The sequence below is a fragment of the Strigops habroptila genome, chromosome 12, assembly GCF_004027225.2.
Source record: "Strigops habroptila isolate Jane chromosome 12, bStrHab1.2.pri, whole genome shotgun sequence".
In the NCBI taxonomy this organism is placed as follows: domain Eukaryota; kingdom Metazoa; phylum Chordata; class Aves; order Psittaciformes; family Psittacidae; genus Strigops; species Strigops habroptila.
In genome coordinates, this window is record NC_044288.2 from 11,750,267 (window position 1) to 11,774,864 (window position 24,598).

Here is a 24,598-nt window from a genome sequence, read left to right on the forward strand (position 1 = left end):
AGGGAAACATTGTGTGAATGAAGAAACAGTATTATCCAGCTAGAGCGTTACCACAGACCAGGGCAGGTTTACGTCAGACATCCGTGCTCAACTAATAGGGTTTCAGGAAATCAGAGCTGGGATATTTGTACCATGGTAATAGCCCAAGAAGCTTTCACAGTGCTTCCCATCTAACCCAGGATCATTGCTGTCACCATTTCTCCCCTCTTGGCTCTCCCATTCAGGCACCCATCCCAGCACCCTCACCGGGAGCAGCAGCCACCAGCTTCCCTTCTTGTTCCTTCTGCCCAGTAGATGGAAATGCCCCTGCAGCCTAATTCCCGTTCAGACAGGAACATGGGTATGGCTCTACACATGGTGTTGGCCAAGGGCACCTCCATCACTGCGTGGAGGACACGTTCATGTGTGCCCCACACCAGCCTGCTGCTGACATGGATTGATTGTGGGTCCTCGGGGCAGCCCCAGCACATGGAACCAGGCTGGTGCTGGCCTCAGTCTGTGCATCAGCAGCACAGACCCGCAGTACACCAGCACAGGATGAGGATGCCAGGGATGGATCTGTGCTGGTGCCCCTCTCCCAGAAGAGAGTGCCAGGGTGGCTTCAATGGAGAGTTCAGACCATCATGGCCATCCTCTCCCGTAAGCTGGCAGGGGCATCTGTGCTGGAGGTGCGGTACCACAGTGAGCAATACCTGCCCCAGTCCCCCTCCCCACACTGGTCACATCGCTGCAGGGTCACCATCAGCAAGCTGAGAATCAAGTTTATTTAGTTCACAAAGTGCAGGTTCTGCAGATTGGAGGTGACTGGATTTTGGCTGAGCACATCTCCTTCCCACCCCTGCTGCACCCCATCAGCCCCCCTTCACCCCAGCCTGCTTCACTTCAGCACTTAACTCCTTGCCTGGTGGGTTACCTTTAATTTATGCCTCCAGTGCCCTTTCATGGATTATAATTCTGCATGAGATGTTTGTGCTGTATCCTCCCCCCGTATTAAAGTGTCAGGAGTACATCCCCGGGCCATCCATCTTCAACACTTCCGCATGGGCTTGGCAATTCTCTGACATGAATATTATGGCTCTCAATGCAGAGTCGCCATCACTCAAGCTGACAAGTGTTAGAATCTCCTCTCTTCAACAGGGTAAGTGACCTTTTCATATGCAGTGTAGATTCCCGGTCACGCTGCATCTGGTGCAGTGAAACCAGTGAGTGCCAGCAATTCCCTAAAGCCTTAAAAAACAACTCACAGGTCCTTTTCGACTTGCAAAACCAACCCTTAGCATGACAAAGTTAAAGGGCCTTAATCAGCCCCGGTTTAGCCCCTGCTAGTGCCAGTGCCATAGAGGAGGATGAGAAAACATCTGTGCGATGCCTTCTGCAGGATTTATTGATGGGGGTTTCCAGGGAAAGATGGGAATTGGGGTGTCTGGTTTGCTGGGGTCTATAGGAAATATTTGTGTGACCAGGCAGCGACTTTGAAACCTCAGCTTAATCTTAAACAACATTTGAGTGAGGTGCTTAAAGTTAGACCCTGAACCCCACCAGCCTGATGCCAAAGCTGCTAAAAGCAAACAGGAGCTCCCCTCTACCTATGCCTTGAGAGGAGCAGAGGGACAAAGCAACCCTCTAAAGCCCTTCCAGATCAGACTTTCGCACTGCGCTGCCATGGGGATACTCCAGACAGAAAGTGAATCCCATGGAACTGAATTCCATGGTGGTTCAGGTTAAACCCTTCCTGCAAAATTCACACATTACCCCAAGTCTTTGGCTAAATTGGTGCCTAATTCCTTTTTCCTTCTGTATAGAGCAAAGGGACTTCCATAGCAGCTTTGCCACCTTCCCCCTATGGAGCTCCTTGGTGGCTCTTTGCCAGCACTGAGCAACAGAAACTTGTGAACACCTTTTCAGCTCCCTCTTAATAAAGTCAAGGCAATTAACACTATTTACAAAACAAATCCTCTTTGCAACACCTGAGAAAGAGAGTTACAAGTGTTTCCCAAACATCTCTCAGTCGGGGACAACACCTACAATAACTGTCTATGGGGATGTGTTGCATCTGCTCTCCCTGTCTGGAGAGGACATGTTCGTACTCACCACAGAACACTGAATATGCATAAGCCATATGAATTCATACAGTGCTTCCACCCCTGATCCACAAGCACAGGTCTACTGGGAAAGTGTCTTATCCAAGAGTTACTCCAAGGAGAAAGAGGTGTACAGGGAGCCAATTTATTGCCCATCCACTGGTCCTTGTTCACTTCTGGTGCAGCCACATGTGACGGTGCATGGGAAGTGTGGCGAACAGGGGAAATCTTCACTAAAAATATTAGATATCAAGGAAGAAACTTCTTCCCTGTGAGGGTGCTGAGGCGCTGGCACAGGGTGCCCAGAGAAGCTGTGGCTGCCCCATCCCTGGCAGTGTTCAAGGCCAGGTTGGACACAGGGGCTTGGAGCAACCTGCTCCAGTGGAAGGTGTCCCTGCCCGTGGCAGGGGGTTGGAACCGAATGAGCTTTAAGGCCCCTTCCAACCCAAACCATTCCATGATAAGGTAGGTTGTTCCCCTCCAAAGATGCCCCCATGGGTGGCTGGGGGGTAGTGGGTAGCATACAGCAGATTTAAACCTCTGTGGAGGGATTCACAAGCTCCCCCACCTATTTTTCTGGTTCCCTGCTCTCTCCTAGGATACCTTCCATGCCCCCCACTTTGCACATCACTGCCCTGCCTTACAGTGCAGTAAATCCTCCCTTTTCAAAGCAGCCCCATGGAGATGAGCAATATAACACAAGATTGATGGATTAGAGAAAATCAAATAAACGTAACTTGCAACGTACTTTCCAAATTAATGCCTTCCTCCTCTTCTCCTCTCCCATCCTGCTCCCCCTTCCTCCAAACACACACAGGGGCCCATAATTTATGGACAAGGAAGATGATGTGTTCCTTAACTAAACTGTTACTTAGGCACAGAGGTGACTGCTGGAATGACAGCACAAGAGCACTCCCAGCCAAAGTGGACTCTGTCCAAACACTTCTGGAGTTTAGAAAAGACCCTGTTTAAAGCCTGTATCAGGTCTTGGGCCCAAACTCGTCCCTGAAATGCAGAGAAGGAAATGAGAGGGAGTTGGTGGTAAGGAGCAGAGACCGATGACCACAGATGGGGAACATTCACCAAATGCAGTTAGGATGCAAAGAAGAGTAGCAATCATGTGGGACAGAGTGGCACAGGGCCAGAAAACAAGAGAGAATAAGTCTAAATGTGTTGTAGAAAGGCAGGGTAGAGGTTTACAAGGAGAGGGATGTGATGGGAAATAGAGAGGGAGATCTTGAGTAGTATTTTAGCTTTTCTTCTCTTTATCTCTCTACTCTTTCTTCAGTATCCCATGCAGCATTAATCGAAGCCACTTGTGGGCATGGCCAGGAGAGAATAGCTCGTCAGGGGACATACCACCACAGAGCCTGGACAGTATACGGCCCTTCATTTCCTCCTCTGATGCTTTCAATAGCTCATGGGATGCCATAAAAGATGATAATGACGAGGCCAGTGGGAAGACTGTAAAACAGTGGGGAGAGGCACAAGCGTTACCTCGTTGGGCTCCAACTCGGGCCATGCATGGACCGAGTTTGCTGGTTGCGAGCTGTTTGTGGGGCTGCGTTCCACATCCCACCGCACAGCCTGGCTGCCAGGGCTCAAACCCACTGTGACGAGTGGTGTGGTCTGAAATGTTGGGTTGTGAAGTTGGTGGGACTCTTGTCATGGATTTAGATCAAGCCTGACAGTTCAATTGGACATGGGCAAAGGCGAGACACAGTTCTCATGTTTCTTCCCAATTCCAGTCTTTTCTGTTTCACAAGACTACGGATCCTGGCCTGATGCTTCCAGGGGATCACCCATCAAGACTACAGCTGGCAGCTTTAAACACAGCAATTCCTATTTCTCTCCCTTTTACTCAGTCCCTGGAAGCTAAACGTGTTCTGACCCAGCTCTCTGCTCCCACTCCTGCCAGGCAGAACTTCTACTTCAGCTGCCGTCACCGATGACAGGGAGCAGGCACCTCCTCCCTATCACTGAGTGAATTTTGAAGGCAATAAGCAGGAGAATAATGACATTAACTGAGCCCTGAACACGTCCCAAGGTGCTCAGCATCCCAGCACCGCCGCAGCACCGCAGGTGTTTGAGAGCAGGTAATACTGGTCCATGGCAGGCTGCAAACGTGGCTCCCGGGGATACCTCTGCTGGTAAGGGAGCACCAGCAGCAGCACCACGTCGTGGATGGGAGCACTGGGAAGAGACTCTCAGGATGGCTTTGCTCGAGCCAGCCTGGATCCAGGACTAAACCAGCCTCATTTATGCTTTGATGTGCTTAAGTTAATAAGATTTATCCCAGGGCAAACTCAGTTGTACCTCCCGGCTTGGACTGCTTTATTCTCCTGGCTCTTTCTTGTGCCATGGGCTTTCCCACTGTGGGCTGCCAGGGCTATCATCTCAGGTACCAGTCTCAGCCTCTGTTTTACTGCTATTTAAATTCCCTGCGAAACATCCATAAGCTTTTGACAGCAGCAAATTCATTTCCCCTCACTACAATCTACCAGAGGCTGCAAGACTTGAATCTGGGTTTAAGACATTCCAGGATTTGGGAACGATTGGGTCACAGCATCCATGCAGCTCCAAGATGTGCACAGGGAGCCTGGGCCGGCTCTGACCAGCATTAGTGGCAGGGCAGAGGACATCCCTTCTGCAGAGCTTTATCTCACTGATCACCAGAGAGGTCACAAATCACTGCCCGGTCCCTTTCAAGCAGTTGGGAGCACTAAATTGTACCCCTTGTATCCAGATACCATCCAACCTCTCCGGGCCAGGCCAGGTACATTGATAAGGAGATAGTGTAAATGGTCAAACAGGATGGAGCCCAAAATTCACAGTTTCCTGTGCTTTAACGTAGCAAAGTGCCATATCGCTGCGGGAGTCTTATTTAGACCATTTTAGACTATCTCACTTTCCAAAGGGAGCTTTCCTGGCCATGGATTTGCCACCGTTCTGCTTCAGTGAAGAAGACCTCAGGTTTCATGTGAAACCAAGCACAGGGGCTTTGTATGTTTTCAGCACAACTTCAGTTACAACTGTGATCAAATAAATGCTTGGGAAGAGTAACAAATAGCGCTATGAGAGTGGCACTCAGCTCCTTCCAACCCCTTTGGGCTTTAAACCACAATTGGTCTTGGGGTACTTCCACTCTCTCTGTCGTGTGAAGAAGGTGTAATTAATTTCCACACCACTGTGATTTTTTCAGTATCATATGAACCACCCTGCCTGTAACCACTGACTAAATCCCTTCATCACATTCCCTTCAACTCGGCTGTAAGCAGGCACTGGCCTCACCCCAGGGAACTATTTTTCTGGAGGCTTTTTCTAGCACTAAACCCATGGTTACATCTCGGTAGGCTATTAAATCCACATGTGAAAATAAACTCATCTACCTTCTTGTGCCTGCAGTTTAGCTTCCTTTTAAGGAGATATAAATGCATTAGAGCATCCTATTAAAGCAATTTACATGTCTTGCTTTATTTTCCCAGACAGGCCATTTTTTCCTTGGAGATTAGTGGCTTGTGGGAGTTATGGATTAAAAGACCTGTCCTTCAGGTGCTCCTCACTGGAACAAATGCCACCACGGCCTGTGTTTTGAATGACGGGCAGCTTTTCACACAGACCTCTTCACCCCAAGACCCTTCGTTTCCACAGCCACGTGGTGATGGAGAAAAAGAAATTAAGGCTGGAAAAATGAAAACAGAAAGTGATGAAGCGCTGTTGAGACAAGCAGGCCGGTGCTTATGGGGTATCAGGAGAGATGTGCCCCACAGGAGTGGCATTCAGCAGCAGTCTGTCACTAGGGGTGAAGGGGGAAGAGCCATGGTGGCAGGTCTGCATTATCCTCTGCTGTGCTGACTGCAGGTCCATCCATCATCATTTGGCAGCTGTCTGATCACTGAGGGGCTTCTCCACAAGCACTCAGCTGATACAGGCAGGCAGTGAGCAATGGGACATGAAATCTCCAGCTCGCCCATCTCACCAGTGTGCTGCTGTTTCTGTGATGGACCAAAGATATACCCTTATTTTCTGAGGTACCAGGGAAGACAAACACACTTCTCTGCTGGCTGAAAGACATGGACTCTCAAGACCACCAAATAAATGAAACCAGAAAAGGTCTAATGGTAAAAACCAACAAAAATACTCTAAAAAGTGTTCGGATGTGCTGATCTTCCTTCTTAATTCCAACTGTGTCCCTATCAGCATTGATACATCGGCTTTCAGCCTGTTCTGCAGAGGTTTGAGTGCTAATCCACACACCAGCCCTTGAGGAAGAAACACTGGTGAGGCGTCCCTGCAGGCAGGGGGGTTGGAACTAGATGATCTTCATGTCTTTTCCAACCCAAACCATTCTATGATTCTGTGATTTCACCTGGGTTGGAAATAGTCCTCGCTTCCTAAGGACAGCCCAGCCGATGAGACAGCACTTACTGTCCCAACTGCTGCTGCTGCTGCTATGGGCTTTCCAGTGCAAATCACTGTGACGAATTTCCATTGCAAGTCACTGCAATGCCCTCAGCAGTAGCTATATGGTTTATGCTCCAGGTAGCACAGATCAGGCAGCTGGTGATGTGCAGCTTTTACATTTCATTTATTTTAATGTATTTTTTCCTAAATAGCCAGCAGCTCCTGACACCTGTTCATATTTTCTTTAACGTTTTCTTATTGCAAAAGAGGTAACTGTCTCCAGCAAAAAGCCATTTCTGACTCACTTCCCCACAGGCCTGCAGGGCATGACATGCAAATAACACCACTGCAAACAGCTGGGAAGAGGTGAGTAATGCAGTTGCTTGGCAAAGAATCTCAGCAGCCTCTATGCTCGCTTGGGCATTTCAGAACACACTCGCTGTGATGCAAGAAGAGATCACAGCGGGCTGAAGGCCTGGAGCTACCCAACTGGCTTCTCATCCACTGCCCACCCCCTATAGGTGCTTGTTCAAGTATACCCTGTATACTTGAACCCGCTCCTTCCACATCAATCATGTAAGAGGAACAAAGTACTTTGTGCCAACATATTGATAGGTGCCCCGGAGAGCAACTTTTTTTCCTAGAGTGGAGCATTCCATGACACAGGATGCCTGGACCAAGCCCCTTGGTGTGCCAGAGCAAGATAATCAGAGCAAGATCATTAGAGCAGGCTTGGACATCTCAAGGAATCATGGAATGGTTTGGCTTGGCCAGGGATGGGGCAGGCAAGGATGGATCAGAGAAGGTTGTAAGAAAGGGAGCAAAACGGTGCTTCCTGCAATGACGAAGACAAATGTATTGATGGAGCCTGAAGAGATGTGAGGAAACAAAATACTTCTTTTCTGTAGGACCAGTAGCAGAGCCTACGAGTAAGTGATGGCTCAGTGTAGTTCATAAACCAAGTTTAACTACTTGAGCAGGGAAAAAAAACCAAGACACCAACACCACCAAAAAACCGTCCATCAAATAAAAGCAACCCAGGCTTGGAATCGGTTTTCGAAGGGTTTCAGCCAAGGAAAAATGCCCTATGCACTGCAGTGGAGTCAAGTAGACTTATGGTGTGGCTGGCAAGTCAGATAGCTGGAACAGAAGGAAAAGTCAAGCCTAGAATGAAGCGTGCCACCAGCTATTCCCACAGCCCCCATCATGGGACACCAAATGTCCAACAGCATGAGGGTCTAGATACCTGCTCAGGACGTTGTCTCTGTACCTGCAGTCATTCAAGAAAGCAACAGCTCTTTGAAACCAGAGAGTGATGCCAAAGAGGTCTTGATTTCCACAAAGGCAAGGCAGGTAAAACAGCAAGGACAGGACTGCCCTGTGTATGTAGAGACTTCGGCTACCCCAAGGCAGCCTCTATCCAGTGCAACCTTGCTTGACAGACTCCCCATCTCTTCTCTCACCCCCCCGAGCCTTACTGATTTAGCTGAATGGGTTAATTGTGACTCATTTAGTATTTCTTCCAAAGAAAAGGTCCAGAAAGTTACTGCATCCCCCTTAGGTATCTGCACCCCCTGCTGTGGCCTGAACTTAAGACACCAGAGGAGCTGCAATATTAGCTGCACTGGAATGTTTTGGTTTTCCCTTGCAAAACAGGCTCGTCTCTCCAAGTGTGAATGTGCTTCAGTTACCCAAACATACTTGAGAGGAGGGGAGAAAAGGAAATTTCCATCTTTTTGTATTTAACTAAAAAATTGCCATTTTTGTCGAAAGCAAACACAAAAGGACATGCCCCAACATATTCCCCTTGCAGGATATACCAGGGTAAGAAGAAACCTTAAGAAGACAACTTTTCCTTCTAAATATTAAACAAATTCCCATCAGCAACCTGTCATCTCTGGACCAGTGTGCAAATCCTACAATCTCCATGAGCAGAACTGATTTAATGTTACACGCGTGTGCACATAAAAGACACATTCTACTTCTGGAAAACCAAGGTACTGCCATTGCACACACATATACAAACAGTGACTTGTGAAAGTTCTTCTGTGTGATACTTTCTGACCCATAAGGAAGAAAACCTGTAGCAGAACTGCAGTTTAACGTTAGTGATAATGAAACAATTGATTTTCATTGGAACTGGGTAGATAAATAAAGATCCAATTTCTTGTCAGGACAAGGGAGTGAAAATCAAAGCTGCCAGTTTATACTGTCAGGACATTATGTACTCAGGGCATACCCAAACTGACATAATACCATTCACCTTGGTAGAATTACACCAGATCATAGTATCCAAGGACGTCGTCCAACATCATCTTCTGCAGTAAATCTGTAAAAGCACACATAAAACTGTTCATTTCAATTAAAAAATATACTTTACCTTTCCCCTCACAGCAGCTGATGGAGGCCACATCAACAGTTTATACCCCCCCCCCAAAAAAAAAAGCAGCTAGAGTGGAAAAAATAGCTAGAAAATTGGATTGTCCATCAGCCTTTGCTCTCTCTGTCCAGGTCAATCCATCCCTCACACTCCTGCAGTCATTGCTGAGCCAAGCAGAGGACAGTAAGAATATATGCAATAGGGAATTGTGTTATTTCAGCGTTGTAGGAGCAGAGGAAGACACAGGCAGCCAAAGCCAAGCATGCAGAGAAGATGCCTGTCCTCATTCGGCCTTTTCCCTACCTGTTCTCTTTGTTTCACAGCTCCAAAAGATGGTGTAAGTGAACACACTGTGCGGTTTCCTCTTGGATCGTTGCCTTCTGTGGCTGTAGACAGCAACACGGAACAGAAAATGGAACAGTGGGAGATGCTGCTAGTCAGAGGAACATGGATCCTCCCAGTCACAGGCCCATCTGTGTGGCTGGAGCTGAATTACTCCAGGCTTGGAGCCGCGCTCCAAACCTGCCAGTTCAATGCATAGAGACCCACTGTGCTGGCTGGGCTTGTTTGCACTCCCACAGATGAAGCACAACTTCTCACTCTCCACTATAGCTCCTCAGCTTTCCCCCCTCACAGCTGTATTATATAAAAGTTTCCTTATTACTATTTTCAGTTGAAATGTTGTTTTGGGTTCATTTTATTGCCACTAAACTGAACTTACGTGTAATGGTTACTGTGATGCCTTTGCAAGAGAGATGCTAAAATACCACCTTTTCCTTTACTATAAGACATTGATATAAGATGTTAAATCAACTGATTCATCCATGTTATTCTGCAATATATGTTATTTTTAAAAATAAGCCTTGTCTGGACTGAAAGAAAACTAATTTCTGATCACTGATTTAGGAACTACAGAACTCATTCCCAGACCTGTAACAGACACTACTACAGTGACAGCAGCTTTCTTCATTAAAACATCATACCACACACAGACATTCTCTACACATACTCAGGTTAGCAGTTGCTACCTCCAAAGAAACATTTCAAAACATGATATAGCAAATGATCCAAGCACCAAAGGACTGGCAAACCTGGAGAACGCGGGTGTTAAACTCCCCGTTCCTACCTACAAGCAGGTACTTCAGTCAGCAGGTCCCAGCAGTGCACATGCAGTAACCATCTGTTGTGCAATTACCCACGTCTGGTGCAGGGAATAGGTGCACAAGCGCTAACACTCCAAGAAGGGGACTGTTCAACTTTAGCAGTCCATGAGGTGTTGGATGATGACACGAATGCTTGCTCACGTTCAGATGGGGAACTCGAGGTGTTAGGCACACAGAACACTGGTGGACAAGCCTGAATTAAGAGTCCAGGAGCCTTGTGTCCTGTTCCAGAAAAGAGCAAAGAGACTTCCTCCACATTGACTCAGAGGACATTAGATTAGGTGCCAAATGTCCTTAACTACAAGCAGGCATTTTTTAATTGAAGAGATATACTGATATCCTGCTCAGCTGACATGATACAAAGCTGAAACTAAAGAATGCTGGGTTTTATTCTTGGTCCTGCTGCTGCTTCAAAGGATGACCCTGAGGAGAGCCATTTCATTGCTCTATCCCTGACCTTCACACTTGTCCCATTTGTGCACTGCCAGTTCCTTTGTACAGCATTGCCTGATCTACTGAGGAGAGATGTTCTGAAGCAACTTAGTACCTTTATTAAAACTACGTTTATGGATTACTTAACGTTGTTCATTCCAGGAATCCCATGTAGTCTTAAAAAGAAACACTTTGCAGAGAGAATGAGCAAATAGTAGAGATACATCATGGCTGCTTTGTAGTGTGGTGACATTCCTTGCCATAGGTAATGATGAATTAATAGCAATTATAACACTAAGTTTGGAGGATGCCTCGAAACTGAGACAGCGCTCAGGTGAGGCAATGTTTTATAGCAGTTCATTAAAAAAAAAAAGGCAATAAAAGGCTTCAGAACCATCATAGATCCTGACTACATGAAGCTAATAATCAATGTGATAAACTATCATTTACATGAATAGGAAATTGAATGGACATTTCATTTCCTATGCCTTTGTTGCTCCCATTCAGTTGCACCGATGGTGCCATTCAGGGGAGCCAGCGTGGTGCCTGTTTGCAAGAGAACTTTGCAAAACAAAGACAGTCACGGTCAAAACTTTGCTGGCCAATTCAGTATATTTACATGGAAGACCTCTGAAGAAATAGCAGTATTCTGAAATAGCCTCCTGGGATAGTTTAGTTGGAAGTGGTAAGCAGGAGGGAATGATCTCACGTGGATGTGTGGTGGCCACAGCAAAAAGCATCTGGTTTTCAAGTAGGGGCTTGATAAAACTTTCCTCATCCAGGCAAAAATACCATTGCAACTCCCTTAGAAAATGACAAGTGACAAAGTGCTCTGCATGCAGAGCATAGCATTGGCCAAGTTGGCTCCAGAGAAATCTGACACAAACTCTTTGCTTTCAATAGGAGTGGAGAATGCGCCATGCCAAAATCCAACATATTTCAGACATATCCGTAACATACCACATGAGCAGCTCCCAGAAATGACCTGATTTCCCTTCTTTCTTTTGACTAAGAGAATGAAATTGCTCTGAATTTACAACGAAGCAAAGTAAGACCCAGATGGAACCGCTGTTTTTAAGAAGATGCTGCTATGCCAGAACTCTCCATGGTTCAGCTGCTAAATTACACATTATAAAAACAAGTAAGTGCAATTGAGAGACTGTGTTAATCTCAGAAGTTTAAACATCGCCCTGTAATGACTGCTTTATACTGCCCACAGTAAAGTACTTTATGGGGCATGCAGGGGGTTTATCCGCACGCGTACGTTAAATACTCCTGGGAATTTTCTCACATGGAGGAACGGGGCCTGACACAAAACTAACTAGTACAAGACATTGCCGTCATTCACACTGCAGCAGGAATGCCACCCAGTAAGGAAAGACTTTACAACACCTAAAAGAGATGAGAACAGCCAGCCAGCATGGCAATAAGATGCTGCTTTTGGAAGTGCGGCATTCCCTAACCTGACAATCAGTGCGGATTCTGGGAACGCAACAAAAAACCAACTGTCCCCTCGCAAGGAAATGAGAGCTTAGGTGTTGACTATAAATAGACAATAAAGAAGCATGGGTGGTTTCAGAGTAGTTTACTAATGCCAAGAGTGTTTAGAGCCAAATTAGGTTCTTGCACATAAAAATTCCCTGGGATTTTGGGTGAGTTCATGTGTGATTTCTCTGACAGACCGCACCCAACTGCCTCTTGCCATTCTCTCTAGTAATACAGAAGATCCACTCAGGCTGGCTCAGAGATCCCAAGTGAGATGACTTTTAAATAAAGTAAATATGACCACAAAAAGTTACAGATATGGTACCAGTGTCTTACTTTTTAAATAATGATGCTTCAGAAGAGTGAATCAGGTGCCTCAGGGGACATACGATGCCACACAAGACAAATGCAAGCACCCAGCAAGACACTACATGAAGTACTTTGTGCGAAAGCATCACCTCCCTCGGCTGTAAAACACAAGCAGTAAACTGAAGAGAATTCTTAATCCTTCAGTGTTATCATTATTACAGTATCATTCACCCACTTGTCTGGGAGCTGCCTTCTTCTCCCACCAACTGCTTTGCCTCACAACAATGCATCATTTCTGGCTCAGAGGACCAACAATAGGCTCTCCCCTGAGCTTATGGCATCTCCTCTATGATGCCCTGGCAGGAGGCAGCATAACAATAATTTGACAGGCACTCTCCCAAGGGGGCTCAACACATCAGTCATGCTGCTGACACGCTCCACACCCGGAGGAGCTCATCCAGACTGCGGATGGTTTCTAGGTACAGGCAGCTGCTCTTGATTTACCAGCCAAAAGATACCAAGTTTTGCCATCTCACTACCAGCAGAACAAGAAAGCGTCTATTTCCTGTGATGGTCGTTGCGACATTGACGTGCTGGTCTGAACTCAGTCTGCTGGAGTAAAGCAAAGCAGCAGGTAAGCAGCAGAGAGGACTGAAGTCCTATTTCTAATCCGAGAAGAAATATAGTTACTGGCATCTAAAAGGAAATGGTAATGCAAAAGCAATTGCAAGTTACCTTTTTATAATGTGTAAAGAGTCTCTTTCCAACACACTAAAAATAATTTCTCTTCAGATTCTTTTTAGAAAGAAAATTGGAAAACCACAGCAGTTTCACAGCATCCATGGCTGTTGGGTAACACCAACACCAACCACCATTTACTGTCCAGAATACACAAGTGATCTTAATCTGACTGCTCTGACTTGATGAATTAAAATTAATGATGTCTTCATAGAATCTGTCATTCTAATACAGCACTGAAAAAGAGAGTTTGGGTCGCTCCTTCCCTTCGTATATTGCCATGAGACAAACATCCATCAGTTTATCACCAATGGACCAATTTGGTTAGATAACTTGTTTAAAGGATCATCAGGATTAATAGCTTGAAGGAAGACAGACAAATCCTTTCTTCTCCTACATGAGAAAGATGAGGGTTTGCAAATCTTTATGTAACACTTTTTCTACTTAAAGTTGCTGAATGAAAGTCCTAAGCTCTGAACAGAGACTCATTCCTGAAGCTTGGCGTGCTGGAATGCTCTGACTTATGTCAGCAATGGGGAACTGGCTTTGATTGAGGTTTCTGCCATCTTTAAAGTATGTTCAAGGTTCCTGTTCATTTAACTGCTCTTAAAGATAATAAATCCCTTATGAGACAGGAAGGCTGAACAATCGTACTTCAGACTAGCTCAGCCTGTGTAGTTCCAAGAGTAACTCCCAGTGCAGGTGATAGCAAGCATATGATAAGCAAAGTTCCAGGAGAAACACAGTATTATGGGAAACAGAGCGAGCTGCTGGTTTTATGGACATAGCTCTATTCCAGCACTCAGGCAGTAAAACCAAAATGAACTGCCTCAACGTTAAAAATACCCAATAAAACTCAACAGCAAGGTCATTATTTTGGCTTGACAGAGGGAGAAGACAGGTCACTCGTTCCCACAGGGAGCAGCTTACCTTTCTGACTCCGAACTGTAAGGCAGCTTTGGAAAAACAGATGAACTGAAAGCTGTGTTCTCTGGGATATGGATTTATAACACTGGCCAAGCCTTCACCTCTCTGGGCCAAATAAAAACCTAAAGACCAAAAGCAGTGTAAGCAGCGCATCCTCCAGCAGCCTCTCCCGTGGTGCCACAGCTCCCCCAGGGGACCAGGCTGATTGCCCACTCTACATTCCCAGGACTGACCTTCTGCCACATCCTACTTGTTAATGCAGGTTCCTCAGATCTCAGCTGAGATTTGCTGGATCAATACTTGCCCAGTGTACAGAGACAGCGAGTCTGGATGGCACCCGAGGGATGAAGGGATCTTCTCTCTTTCTACTTTTCACTGGTGAACACCAGTCAGCAGCTGAAGGCCTCACCTCTAATATTGATCAAATCCATGACAGACATACACTTGAATGACTGAAACTTTATATTGTGTGGGTTATAAAAGTCACATTTGCAACATCAGCTGCTTTTTTCTTTCTCCTACCCCTCCTGGTAAGGACCCGCAGACTCTCTGTGGAAGAAATGATCTTCTACCAAAACAATATAACACAGGGCTGTCACAAAAGCAAAACTGAAATCTCCAGCAGTAGCATAAAGGAGGTATTTATTGTCAAGCAGCATCACATCAGAATAAGAAAGCAAATGCCATAGTAACTAACAAAGTACAGGAGAGTGTCTTGTGAATTCAACAGATTTTAGTTTCTGGCATCTTCAGAAAAGAAATGTCTTGGTTTGGCTGAAGGAAACCACAAAGTGCAACTGCCCTGGAATCGGGACGATCAGACACATATGGGGGCAATAATTACAGGCAAATTACTTCTAAACAGATCTGTTCACTGTATTTCTAACCACCTCGTATTTTTTCCTTTGTATTTGAGGGCTTGGGCTTGCTTTCTCGTTTTTAGGTCTCGGTACTGTAGGCACCAGTTTTCTGAGGTTTATTCTCTGGGCTGGCAATAGTGGTTTATTCCACTGAGAAGATAAACAATTAAACAAAGATTTAATGTCACAAGTGACTCATGTTTCTGGTAATTCCTCAAGTCGAGGGAGCGAGTTTTTTCATGAAACGAATTATGAATGTGCTTGTTTGTTTGGTGTTAGACAAGCACACTGATGGTTCATGGTTCAGAGCTGTGAAAGTGACATTTCCCAGCCAAACCATAAGACACAAAGCTTGAAGTTAACAGCGAAAATTAAAGCCCCACAAACTTCCCCCCAAAACCCAGTCCAGTTACTTTAGGAAAGGTAATAGTGTGGGATTAACCCATTGCTGTTCAATATTCCCTTAAAATTCTCAAAACAAAACACATAGAAGTTTGAGGGCAAACAACAACACAAGGAACACAACAGGAATCAGCATAGCTTTCAAGAGCAGAAAGCACCCTTAAGGTGAGATGTTCTGATTAAACACCTTTCCTTCAAACAAATGTGGGAAGACAGCATTAGTCCTTGACTAAAATACACCTTCTTGTGGCTTCGAATGGAAATAAAGGCTGACTTATAATCACTGTGCCTTTTGATGCTGAGATGGGAAAGATACACCAGTGGACTTTCAAATAGGTCCTTCAAATTACATTCTGGCAAAATACATGAGGCTCAAGTGAATCCCCTTCAAGAGTGACCTTAGCTCGGTGATGCAATCAGCAACTAAAATGCTAAAGCTGCTAATACACCTCCAGTAATTGTTTTCCAAGTCACATTCAAGCACCTCCCTTCATCATGGAATCTGTGTCTCCTAAAACGATGCCCAAACACAATTCCCAGTTTCCCAAAGCAACTGTATGTCATTTGGGAATCTGCACCGGTGCAAGTGATTTTGTTCTCCCCAAACAGCCAAACCAAGATAAATGGGGAAAACAAGAGCTAAGTCACACCTTTTGAGAAACTTGTCTTTTCCTAATCACCCGACACCGCCAATTTATCCTGTGATTCTACATTCCCTTTGTTGATAGAAAAGCTACTACAACTGTTAAACCCTGGTTAAGTGTAAGGTTATTTATTCCATGAAGACACAGGTAGTTATGACAATAACATCAACTTCAGATAATATTGATTACATAGCCAAGGGATACACTGAAAATGGTAACATAGATCAGTAACTTGGAATGCTTGAGGTGGTTTCCACTGAGCTCTCACCCCTGATGCTTCTTCTCAGTGATGTGATGCTGCAGCCTGGGTTTGTTAGGATTGTGTTCAATCAGCCAGTCAGCAAGCCAGATCTGTGGAACAAAACCCCAAACACTTTCAGTGTTCTGTCGTCTTCTATTAAGTATATGGGAGAATATTAAAAGCATGATTTAAAACCTGACCCAGAGACTCTCCTGCCACGCTGTAAAATTAAGGTTTTTCAGGAAAAATGGACACACAAAATAACCTGGTTTTTCAAAGTGTTCTTTTAAATCTTCACAGCTTGTATTGCTTTGAACAATTCACACTGACCTGTAGAAAACTCTTCCTGGCAATGTCAATCTTCGTGTATGTATAAGAATGTGTGATCTGTTCTTCAAATAACCTGGTCAGCTCTGGTTTGGACTGAGGCTGTACAATAGGCATGAAACTGCTTAATGAAATACTAGTCCTGACAACACTTACAGGTACTTTAGCTAGGAATTAATTCATAAAAGTGACAGTCTTCTGCACTGAAATCACCTTATAGCACCTAAAACATAAACCCCAGATATGGTTACTTTTTGACACTCACCTTGTAAGTTTTGCAGCACATTGTAGTTAAATAAGAATGCAGGAGATGATAGGAATGGCCTAACTTCATCTGCCAGTCCTGGCCTGGCCTTAGGCAAAATAACCCTTTGCCTCGATTCCTCCACTTGTGAAGAGACGTTTTTAACACATCCTTACTTACTTCACAAGGCTGATGATGATTAGTTTCTGGAATGCTACTTCATAGCTTACTGTGAAGTGGAAGAACTGATAGAATAGTAGACCACTACGGTAAGCAATGCTCTCCTTTTATTACCAGGTACAAACAGAGAAGCCCCAAAAGCCCTTAGAAAGACTCTTTGGTGGGGAAAAAAATCACCCCAGCTTCAGCTGCAATTGGTCTGGCCTTTGGGCAAAGGGATGGATGAAAAGACTTTTCTTCATCTCTGCTTTCTAGATTTCTATGGTAACAGTGCCAGACATCCAGATAAAGTGAACAGGTTATAAGGCTGGAACAATCAAAGTAGATTTAATCTGACCTCGTGTATATCACATAGAAACACCCCTGAATTATTTTTCAGGCTTTTCTTCTGAACTGTATCTTGTAAAAAAAGGCAATGTTGATTAAAACCCTGATAATGAACTAGAATCCACCATAACTGCCAGTGAATTGTCACACTGATGAATTATCTACATTCTTAAAGAAGCACTAGTGTGAACGACTTGAACTTTCAGAACACAAAAACCCATTTACTATATTTTTCCACATGAAACAAAGTTAATTTTGTTTAGGGAATGAAAACCAACCTCAAACACCATCACCACCAAACCAACAGGAAATTAACTCTAGTCTTTCCAGTAAGAACTGCAATTTGAATGACATCCATGCTTAAAAGGAATAATATGTGAGAGGAGGGCAAGATGCATCAGCTTGATAACTGGAAAGGGGTCACAAGAAGACAGAAGAGTTGTCTGCAGGTCAGTTTGAACACTCGAGATGGGTTTCCTTTCAGAGAATCAGAATTCATTTTCCTGTGGAACTGTGGAGCAACTCAAGTAAATGCTAATCAATGCTGTATATAAGTTATATATAGATAGTCAAAATAATAGGTTATTCTAAAGAAGGATTAATATTACATAAGCACAATGATAAAATACAGACAGCCTTGCCAAGAACTCTATAGTATTTTACTCAACTGTGTAACTATTACCAGCGTGACTAGCATCTAATCCCACTTAGTATCTATTATATGAGAGTTATTTCATCTCAAACTCACCTCAGAATCAGTAAATGAAGTAAAAACTTCTATGTGGCATCATATGATAGAACCTGTTTTACCTTTCCAGCCATCTGTAACAACTACATCCTAGAAAGAGTTTTACAGAAGTCACCTAAGCCCCCTCTCCATCACTTCATAAAGCTGATTTCATTTAGTCCTGGCCCTCATTTCATCTGTTAACAAACCCATCAGTGTCTTGAAAAGCAAATGTTGTTTGATTAGCTCATTAGCAGGTAGCTAAACCAGCACAAAAGAGCAGTTTTCCTGTATACAGAGACTTTCCTAACACAAAGTAGGTGTATCAAAAAGCATACAGCACACTACTGATATCCTGTACATACCATTGGGTCTGCTGGCTTCTCTTTACACAGTGCAGTGAGCCCAGCTAGTAACGTGGGCTTCACAGAAAGGTTCAAGTAATCCCTGGCTCTTTGTCCAGTGGGAATTGGCTCCATGATCACTGTAAAGAGTAACCACAGGTGTTGGAAAGCAGCTTGTAGAGTGATTAAAAAAGGCATTCTTTCAAAGGCTGTTTATATGCAGGCTGCTGTTTTCCTTAATAAGTTAATAATACATAATGGTTTTTATAGGTTCTCCCACAACAAACTGCAAAGAAACTACCTAAACCCCTTTACAATGTCCCTGAGGTAATCTTACTAATTATAGCCAATTATGAAAGGGGAGGAAATCAGATCATCTGGGGAAAACCTATATCCTTGAAGATGCAGGGGGAGCAGGAGAGAAACAGTATATCCCATGTTTAGCATTTCCTTCTTGCAGTGTGAAGCTGGTTTCTGAAGACTCCTAAAAATCTCACCTGAAGTCCTGCTTTGTGGTTAGGGTGAGGAGAGAAGACATGGTTTAAAATGGATAAGGTTTGTAGGGAAGTGCAATATCTTTTATTAAACTAACTGATACACTTGAAAAAACCCAAGTTTTTCTAGCAGTTTCCCTTGTATGTTTCTGCCAAAGAGAAAAGCCATCATTGAGATCTTACGCTACAAACAAGAGATCCTCTCCCAACCTTTTTAGGTTTTATGACACATTCCTCTGGCACTTAACTTTGGAATTGCACTACGAGGACATCCAGCTGCTGTTGAACAGGAATTACTCAGCCTGAGCCCAAGAAGTCAGTCAGTCTTCTCAAGCCAACAGACATCCCTGGGGGCTGAGAGTGCCAGAAACATGTGCTAGAATGTAAAAGCTTCCCATTTCCTCTCATTTACCAGCTTTGCTCAAGTTCCCAGACCACAGAGTTTGAAAAGTAGAAGCAATCCCTGTAACTACAATGGCTCCTCAGATACATTTTGGTATGCCTTTCCTCAGCAGAAAATATCAGCTTTTGCATGAAGACTCACATTCTCATAAAGCAAGCAAGCCCAACCTCTTCTAAATCCAATTGTATTTAGAGTCTGGGCAAAGACAAGTTGTAACAGGGAAGGACACTATCCTCCAAAGGCTGGCAGTGTGTTATTTGTGCCATCTTACCTTCTGGAAACATGAACCGGATTTCTCTTTCTGCCGTGGAAATGCTGTGACTGCCATGAAGCCCATTCCTCAGGTCATCAGTCCCATAGATGGCTCTTAAGCTAAGAACAAGAGGAATAACTGCTTGGTAGGCAACTGCAAATCCCTGCCAAGAACATATAAAATCAATGTATATGGACTAATTAACAAGGCATTGGCTTGATCTTGGCTTTAAACAAAATAAGTAGCTACCTAAAATATATGTTTATGCACTCAGCATTCCCCATAAATTGGGTGAACTTTGCATGCCAAAAGACAAAGGTGCAAAGCTTTGAGTTTGAAGTCACTCCAAATCTGTATCTCTAATGTAAAAACAAAAAGGAGAGGAATTCTAGTCTCAATGGAGAGAATTACAAGATCCTGCTGACTTCCCAAGGCCAATCCATGAGTTACCTGTGAGGGTGAGTTCTCTTAGCTCTTATGCTGTTTGATGGTCCAAGCAGTTCCTTCCAGTATGAGACTGCACGATATCTGGCAAGAACCATAGCAACTATTGGTCCAGAACTCATATAGGCTGTTAAATTAGGAAAAAACATTTTTCCATATTGGTCTGCATAGAAGTTGCTACATTGCTCTGGGCTTAACTGCAGCTTCCGTTTCTAGAAAGTGTAAAAGGGAGACAAACAATTAACAAAGGCTTGCTAAATGAAGAGAGCTTGCTACCTCAGATACAGGGATACAGTCCTCTGCTGTGCCACATCTTCAAGTGAACAGACACACAGTCATTTTCCAGCCTAATCTGATTCTCCCAGATCTGATCCTCTTCAAGACCAGGAGTAACAATGAGCAAGAGTTTTCCAAGTTAATTAAGCAAACAAACAGGCCATTTGAGTAAGATGTGATTTTAGCCTACGCCAAGTACAGTATTTTATAACTGTTGGAGGACTTAAAGCACAGTGAGGGCACCGTACAGAGCAAGTGAAGAGCATTACAAGGGCAGGATTTAACTATCCGCCTGCTCCAGCGTAATGTTCTACTTTTAAACCATTTTCTCTTCAGCCCACACTGCTAATTATGCAATTGTTCTATTTTTCAGGCTTTCTGATTCTCACAATAGCTGTCTACCTGCAAGTGGCCAGGATTAGGACCAGGATTAGGTTTGGGAGGTTATCAAGAAGGCACAGGGCAGTCAAGAAGAGAGAATTAAGAGAATTATTGTGAAGTTCATTCTTTGAGCCTGAACTTGTGCAGCACAAGAGCAGGACAAATTCTGATTCCTGTTAACTTTGGTGCCAAAAGTCACTGGAGACGTCAGAGGATGCTATAAACACCTTGCCATTAAAAAAAAAGAAATCCAAGAACATCTCTTTTCTCTTGTCTTACGTTTTGTATAAATAAAAAGGTAAGAAATTAAAAAAGAACAAATGTGGAAAAGGGGAATTTGCAAGAATAAGAAAAATTACTGCATTTCCAGGGGAAAGGAGGGGGGGAAAGAGAAAGGAGGAGGGGAAAGAGGAGGATAAAGAAGGGGGGAAGGAAGGGAAGAGGTGAAAAAAGGGACAAAAAAATGGGGAAAAAAAGGAAAGAAAAGGAAAAGTGGGGAAAAGGGGGTTGAAGAAGGGGAAGGAAGGAAGGGAAAAGCCGGTGCCGCTGTGGGCAGCGCCGGGCGAGGCCGGCGGCAGGCGCGGGGGCACAGCGCCGCCCAGCGGCCCGCCCGGGCGGGTAACCCGCAGCGGGGCAGCGCCGCGCCGGGCACCGGGCGGTCGGCCCGCGCCTGGGCCGTACAGGTCATGGACATGGAACAGTGACACCGAGCGGTCACACCGCACCCGGCCAGGGCTGCATCCACCAGTGCTGCAAGAACCCACTTGCAAACCCACCATACGCTCTCCAAAGAGCTACTTCGGAGAGTCCACATCTCTGCTGCGTGTGCTTGCTGAACCCGAGTTTATTAACAAAGCCCGTGTTTTTCTGTGGTCAGCAAAAACGTCGGTCTGGTCTGTCCCATGCCATGCGCCAGTAAAATGGAATTCCTTAAGGAATCTGGCAGCAGCGGTTGACGACGTGTGAAAAATGTAAGTTCATTTTTGGACACACTCGCTTTTAATTACTTAACTGCTAAAGTTAAGTATTGTTGTGACTAACAAAGTGCAGTTATGTTCTCGGGAGCACAGCCTGTTACCTGAAGGATCATGAATCCCGACCTGAGAATGATATCCTCTATTTCTTCTTCTTTATGAACGACATCTGGTTTGATAACAGCCAGTGTTCTTTCCACAAAAATCTGAGGTTCGGGCATTAACATCTGCATCTCGGCTTCTAAATTAGACTTCGTGTGCCCCTTTCACACTGCAACGACACCAGTTCAGGAGATTTGGAGTTTCATCGTGTACTCTAGGAGCAGAGAGGGTCACCCCCATGCCACAAAACCCACATGAGGTTTATTCTGGATTAGTTAGGTCCCTGTAGTTCCCACTCCCATTTCTCAGTGCAGCAGCATTTTGTGGAAAAGAAGCCAAAAATTCCGTGTTGTTAGCCAATTGTAAGCTGTAAACTAGTTCTATTTCCCTAGGACAACACATGAGATAGAGAAGTGTTACCGCACACCTTGCTGTGCAGGGAGCGAGCCAGGCTCACCGTGCTCCCACATCCCCATCCACCATGTGTTCCAACCCCAAATCTGTATTCTCTTGCATGGAGGTTGTGGTGTGGGATGTACTGCCTGGAGCTAGTCCATCCGTAAGCCCTATTAAATTGTTATTTAATTCCTGTATTTATAGTCTCTAAATTCCAGTTTTCTAACCGAGGCCATTAGCAAGCTATTAGAATACAGAATTGTTTTGTGACTAGCAGAACTAGTGCAGATGGGCTCCCTACAGACCTGTGCCCACTTGTGATCTCCTCTTCCCCCTGCCTCCACGCTCCCAGCCCCACATCTCTCCGCACCCCACAAGACACGGAACACAGCCAGCCGCTGGCTCACTGCCGCAGAAACCGATGTAATTGCTCAGTTAAACCTCTCGGTCCGGACGATCCTTCCTGCACCTTGAGACTCCCCGTTCGCTTTCAAATCTGGTTGAACAGGCTGCAGCCTCCGTCAGAGAGGAAAGATAAGAGAGAGGAGCACAGGACCGCCTCTGCCTGAGAACCGGGCTGAAAGCACCCACACCCGGAGCGCTGCGAGCCGCCAGCCTGGAGCCAGCGCCCGGACACCGGCTGCCCAGGACGCGGCAGAGACCCGAGGGAGCGGCTCCCTCTTCTCCGCAGACCCTTCCCCGCCTGGCCCGAGGGAGTTCCACCTGCTGTGCCCCGGCAGCGGCCTGTCGCAGCGGCCGGTCCCCGTGCCCGGCCTAGCGCCGGCCCGGTCGGCAGCGCCATGCCACGCACCTTTCCGCTCCGCCGCCGTTGCTAGGCGACGGCGGGGCCGGCTCCGGAGCGGCCACAAGATGGCCTCCGCGCCCCTCGGCTGTGCGCCGGGCAGGGGGAGGACCCAAGATGGCGGCTGCGAAGGTGGCAGCGGGAGGCCGCCGGCCTCGGGCTGACCCGGGCAGCCGCAGTCCGCGCGCAGATAACCGAGGGGTCACATCTATGTGTTCATGGGCTCCTCGTGGGACGCGGGAATAAGGAAGGGAGCAGCGGGGGAGCTATAAAAATCATCTCTCCGTGACAATAAAAGCTTTTTGTCGGTTTTACTTCATGCTCAGGGCTGCTAAGGGAGGCATGGTCTCTCAGTAAACTGAGGTAGTGCTGTGTATTGGAGAAAAGAAGATGCACACAAGCCCTTCTTCGGGGTATTTAAATATCAATATTTATTGCGGGAGCATGCCTGAGGTTTCCTGTTTACATGCCTGATTGACACCAGCGGGCTCAGGAGCGTACAGCACACAGCCTTCTGGCATACCAGACACACTAACCTGAATCTACAGCTCTCCAATATTGGTTTTCAGTATTTTTTTATCGATTTATGTGTGTGTGTCTATCCGGACCTACTTATCACAAAAACAAACCACGGAATAAGTAAGAAACAGTCACTGTTTTCCAAGTTGAACCGTAATGAGGTGAGCCAGAGAGCTGTGGAAGTCGTGTTCCTGGGGACTTTTACCAGCCTTCACCACCATTGTGCCAGTGTTTGCTCCCTGAACACTCCCTATTTCCCTGGCTCTCCAGGGCTGCTCCCACTTGGAGCAATTCCAGTGCAGCCATCGCACACCCGATGTGCTCATCCATGCCGAGCCCAGCCCGTGGCCTGGAATCCCAAGCGCTGGGTGCTCCAGTATCACCAGCCCCGGTGCTGTCCGCCCTGTTTGCCGGCCGGCCCCGGGGCTGAACACCGGCCAGCTGGCCCCGCGCTATCGGGTGTGCACCGGCACTGATAACTGCTGAGCTCGCCCTGCGCCACGCTCCTCCTGTGCCCTCATCCCCTCTTAGTACCCATCTATCAGAAGCTGAAGGATCTGAGGTGCTCCCGAGACCTGGTGGTGAACTCAGCTCAAAGTGGCCATTGCATTGGAGTCCTTGGGGTGACGCTGGCAAAGGGAGAGAGAAAACACAAGTATAGAGGCTTCAGTTTTTACTGAAATCAGACTGAAAGTAAAGGAGAAAACCCAAAAAACCCCACACTTTAAGAGCCATAGATGCTGACGCTGTACCCTGGTTAGCAGAGGAAATAGCAAATGCACTGCAAACGTTGTTTATAGTGTTAAAAGAATCCACTTTGCCTTTATCTTTTTCATGAGTAATGTAAATAATGTAAAAATAGAAACGAGAAACAAAACTATTTCCTTGCAGCCAGTTTGCAATATGTTTGAAATTCAAAGGCTGAAGCTTTTATTCACATACCTTAAAGAAACAAAATAAAGGTCCTAAGTGCACAAGACTGAGTAAATGCAGCTACAGACTTTCCTTCACTGAAACAGGCACTTGATGTTTCTTCAACAGCGATACCTTGTCCACTATGTAATTTGAAGCCATTGTAAACACTGCAAGGACACAGAGATAATGGATAATATTTTAAAATATTAAACAAAAAGGCTGATGCAAAGAGTTCACCATTTTGTTTTAGTTCAGTTCAGAGTTAATTTAACAAGACTGTTTCATTTCAAAGTCAATGAGCACCAGTGTGACAGCCCTAGCTTGGATTTTAATTCAAAGGCTTCCTCAGCCTGGATGAATGCTTCAGAATTATTATTACATAAGAAATGTTCAATCTAATATCCGTGTAACACACTGCTAACGT

The 24,598-nt window shown here is 45.4% G+C and overlaps 1 protein-coding gene across 5 annotated transcripts; it reads right to left on the reverse strand.

Annotated features, from left to right (window-relative positions):
* Positions 1-14,544: 14,544 nt before the first annotated feature.
* On the reverse strand, positions 14,545-22,815 carry NME5 (NME/NM23 family member 5). 5 transcript variants are annotated; one of them, XM_030504559.1, is made up of 6 exons: positions 22,750-22,815; positions 21,545-21,711; positions 19,816-20,021; positions 19,384-19,484; positions 18,237-18,355; positions 16,007-16,176 (listed from the first exon to the last, which is right to left on the reverse strand). In XM_030504559.1, the coding sequence occupies exons 2-6, from the start codon at positions 21,671-21,673 to the stop codon at positions 16,090-16,092; spliced, it is 642 nt and encodes a 213-aa protein (XP_030360419.1). In that variant the 5' UTR covers positions 21,674-21,711; positions 22,750-22,815; the 3' UTR covers positions 16,007-16,089. The 5 variants fall into 5 exon arrangements, with proteins under 5 accessions (XP_030360423.1, XP_030360419.1, XP_030360420.1 ...); XM_030504560.1 differs by having other exon boundaries at positions 22,662-22,753; XM_030504561.1 differs by lacking the exon at positions 22,750-22,815 and adding an exon at positions 22,244-22,638.
* Between the last annotated feature and the right edge of the window lie 1,783 nt (positions 22,816-24,598).

What these genes read in the sequence shown, in the direction of transcription:
- NME5 (XM_030504559.1), bottom strand. Translation starts at nt 21,673, where the DNA reads ATGCAGATGTTAATGCCCGAACCTCAGATTTTTGTGGAAAGAACACTG. An exon ending in CCGGTTCATGTTTCCAGAAG is followed by an intron (nt 18,356 to 19,383) that starts GTAAGATGGCAC and finishes TACTCTTTACAG; the next exon opens with TGATCATGGAGCCAATTCCC. An exon ending in AGAAGCCAGCAGACCCAATG is followed by an intron (nt 16,177 to 18,236) that starts GTATGTACAGGA and finishes TTTGTTCCACAG; the next exon opens with ATCTGGCTTGCTGACTGGCT.